At 53.3% G+C, this 2,718-nt stretch overlaps 1 protein-coding gene across 1 annotated transcript; it reads right to left on the bottom strand.

The window, feature by feature from the left end:
* Positions 1–363: 363 nt before the first annotated feature.
* On the bottom strand, positions 364–2,038 carry LOC106818989 (E3 ubiquitin-protein ligase HUWE1-like). The gene is made up of 3 exons (XM_014823652.1): positions 1,841–2,038; positions 1,213–1,420; positions 364–634 (listed from the first exon to the last, which is right to left on the bottom strand). Exons 1-3 carry the CDS (start codon positions 2,031–2,033, stop codon positions 364–366), a joined length of 672 nt encoding a protein of 223 aa, XP_014679138.1. The 5' UTR covers positions 2,034–2,038.
* Positions 2,039–2,718: the final 680 nt, after the last annotated feature.

Raw genomic sequence — 2,718 nt, 5'->3', positions numbered from 1 at the left:
CCTCTTCCTTCTCCTCCTCTCTCCTTCTACGTACCGGATACACAACGTAATGCATGCTTTCCCCGCTCCAGCACGCGCACTCCTCCCAACGCGTCTCCATTCTCTCCCTCCTTCCTCCTGCATCTCCTCCTCCTCTCCTGACCTCCTCCTCCTCTCCTCCTCTCCTCCCTCTCCTCCTCCTCCTCCTCCTGCCTTCCTCTCCTCATTCCTCCTACCTACCTCCTCCTCCTCCCTCCTTACGTACGGTAACACAGTCGTGCGATGCTGCTTCCCGCTTCCAGCACGAGGCAATCTCCGTGCATCTCTCCCTCCTCCTCCTCCTCCTCCTCCTCCTCCCTCCTCCTCCTCCTCCTCCTCCCTCCTCTACGTACCGGTAACACAGTCGTGCATGCTTTCCCCGTCCAGCACGCGGCACTCCTCCGTCCAGCGAGCGAGGGCAGACGCCACCGTGCCGAGCGCGGCGCCCCCTGTGAACAGCTCTCCGTCGCCGTCGTACAGTGCTGCCGCCGCGTCGTCGTGGTGCGTCAGGATGTGCACGTCGTCGCTCGGCACGAGCAGCCGCGTGGTGGCGCCACCTGGCGTCGTCACCGACGTCAGCTGCAGGATGTCGTGCGCCGTGCTCGGACCCAAGAACCTGCGGCAGCGGGCGAGGGTGGGAGGATGGGAGATTTAATCAACTGAGAACAATAAGCTGAGATTGGAAATTTTAAAGATTAGCGAAGATTTTTGTAATTATTTTTTAATTTAAAAGAATGATTTGTTTTTAAGATTAGATTTGGAACTTAGATTTTAAATTTGTGACGCTCAATTAGTTCAATAAATTCCCGATCCTTAATTTGTTCAAATCGATTTGCGACACTCGATCAATTCAAGATTAATTCATGCCGCTTGATCAGTTAAAATTAATTAGTTCAATCAAAGTTTAATCAATGTTCAGCTAAGATTTGTTCGTTAAAGTTAATTAATTACGATTAATTAAACCCACGCTCCATCGAACGAAGCAAACGGAAACGACCGCGATGTAATTACCCCACAATCAATTAATTTATACCAATTAACGCCGGATTAACGAGGGAGAATCAACGCTGCAACCACCCACTCCCTAAAACTGACAACGGTTCACCGACACAGACGCGCGACAATCGCGCGCAGGTGGTGGCGCCCCCTGTGCCGCACGGTGGCGCCCCCTGCCGCACGGTGGCGCCCTCTCACCTCTGCAGGATGGCGGGCGGGTTCGGGTGTCGCGCGTAGTGCACGTGAACGGTGGGGCTGACGATGCGGTACGCCTGCCGACGACCGCCCGTCCGGTGCAGACGCGTCGCCCCCTGGTGGCCGTGCGAGGACGCGTGCGTGTCGGCGTGGTGGACGAGCAGCGGATGCGCCGCGCTCACGCCCCCTGGTTGCGCCGGCATGAAGATACCTGCAGACGACGACAACAAAAGAAGAAAGAACGAATAAAAAAAGAGGAGAAATAACAGACGAAGGAAAAACGTGGCGATTTCACGTCACATCACGCTCACGTAAAAACACCGATCACCGATCCAACTAAAACTAGTGAGTAGTGAACATGCCTCACCTGATGCCTAGCTAGACATCACCATAGAACCTATGTACACTACGGTTCACGCACAAACCTCAGAACGTACACATAAGAAACGCATCGTAAATACAAAAAGTGAAGTAGTAGAAATACGTCCAGCTGTCGCCACGGCAACCGCACACTCTGCACCAACACCTTCACTCTCGCGTCGTCGTAAACAACGGCACGCTTACGTCGCCATGACAACCGCATCACCGTTCGCGTCGCCGTGACGACGCCGCATCCCTCGCGTCTGCTCACCTCCGGACTCGTTAGCGTTGCCGTCGTCGAGGCCGACGTGCTGCTGGAAGCTGCGTATCCCCGCGTCGACGTCTCCCCCGAACAACACGTCCGGATAGACGGAGTCCGGGTGGATGTAAAGGTCGTCGTCCCCGTCTAGGTAGCGGATCATAGACTCTTCCATGTCCGTGTACTCATCCTCGTCCGCTTCCATGTCCGAGAACTGTCAGATAGAACAACGGGAAGGTTAGATGTGAACAACGTCTAGGTAGCGGATCATAGACTCTTCCATGTCCGTGTACTCATCCTCGTCCGCTTCCATGTCCGAGAACTGTCAGATAGAACAACGGGAAGGTTAGATGTGAACAACGTGAAGGTTAGATGTGAACAACATCTAGGTAGCGGATCATAGACTCTTCCATGTCCGTGTACTCATCCTCGTCCGCTTCCATGTCCGAGAACTGTCAGATAGAACAACGGGAAGGTTAGCGATGTGAACAACGTGAAGGTTAGATGTGAACAACGTCTAGGTAGCGGATCATAGACTCTTCCATGTCCGTGTACTCATCCTCATCCGCTTCCATGTCCGAGAACTGTCAGATAGAACAACGGGAAGGTTAGCGATGTGAACAACGCAGTGTTAGATGTGAACAACGTCTAGGTAGCGGATCATAGACTCTTCCATGTCCGTGTACTCATCCTCGTCCGCTTCCATGTCCGAGAACTGTCAGATAGAACAACGGGAAGGTTAGATGGGAACAACGTCTAGGTAGCAGATCATAGACTCTTCCATGTCCGTGTACTCATCCTCGTCCGCTTCCATGTCCGAGAACTGTCAGATAGAACAACGGGAAGGTTAGATGGAAACAACGCAGTGTTAGATGTGAACAACGTCTAGG

This window comes from Priapulus caudatus, unplaced genomic scaffold, assembly GCF_000485595.1.
Source record: "Priapulus caudatus unplaced genomic scaffold, Priapulus_caudatus-5.0.1 Scaffold2719, whole genome shotgun sequence".
NCBI lineage: Eukaryota > Metazoa > Priapulida > Priapulimorpha > Priapulimorphida > Priapulidae > Priapulus > Priapulus caudatus.
This window is presented reverse-complemented; position numbering and strand designations above follow the sequence as displayed.

What these genes read in the sequence shown, in the direction of transcription:
- LOC106818989 (XM_014823652.1), bottom strand. Translation starts at nt 2,033, where the DNA reads ATGGAAGCGGACGAGGATGAGTACACGGACATGGAAGAGTCTATGATC. An exon ending in CAACGCTAACGAGTCCGGAG is followed by an intron (nt 1,421 to 1,840) that starts GTGAGCAGACGC and finishes CGTCGTCTGCAG; the next exon opens with GTATCTTCATGCCGGCGCAA. An exon ending in CCGCCCGCCATCCTGCAGAG is followed by an intron (nt 635 to 1,212) that starts GTGAGAGGGCGC and finishes CCGCTGCCGCAG; the next exon opens with GTTCTTGGGTCCGAGCACGG.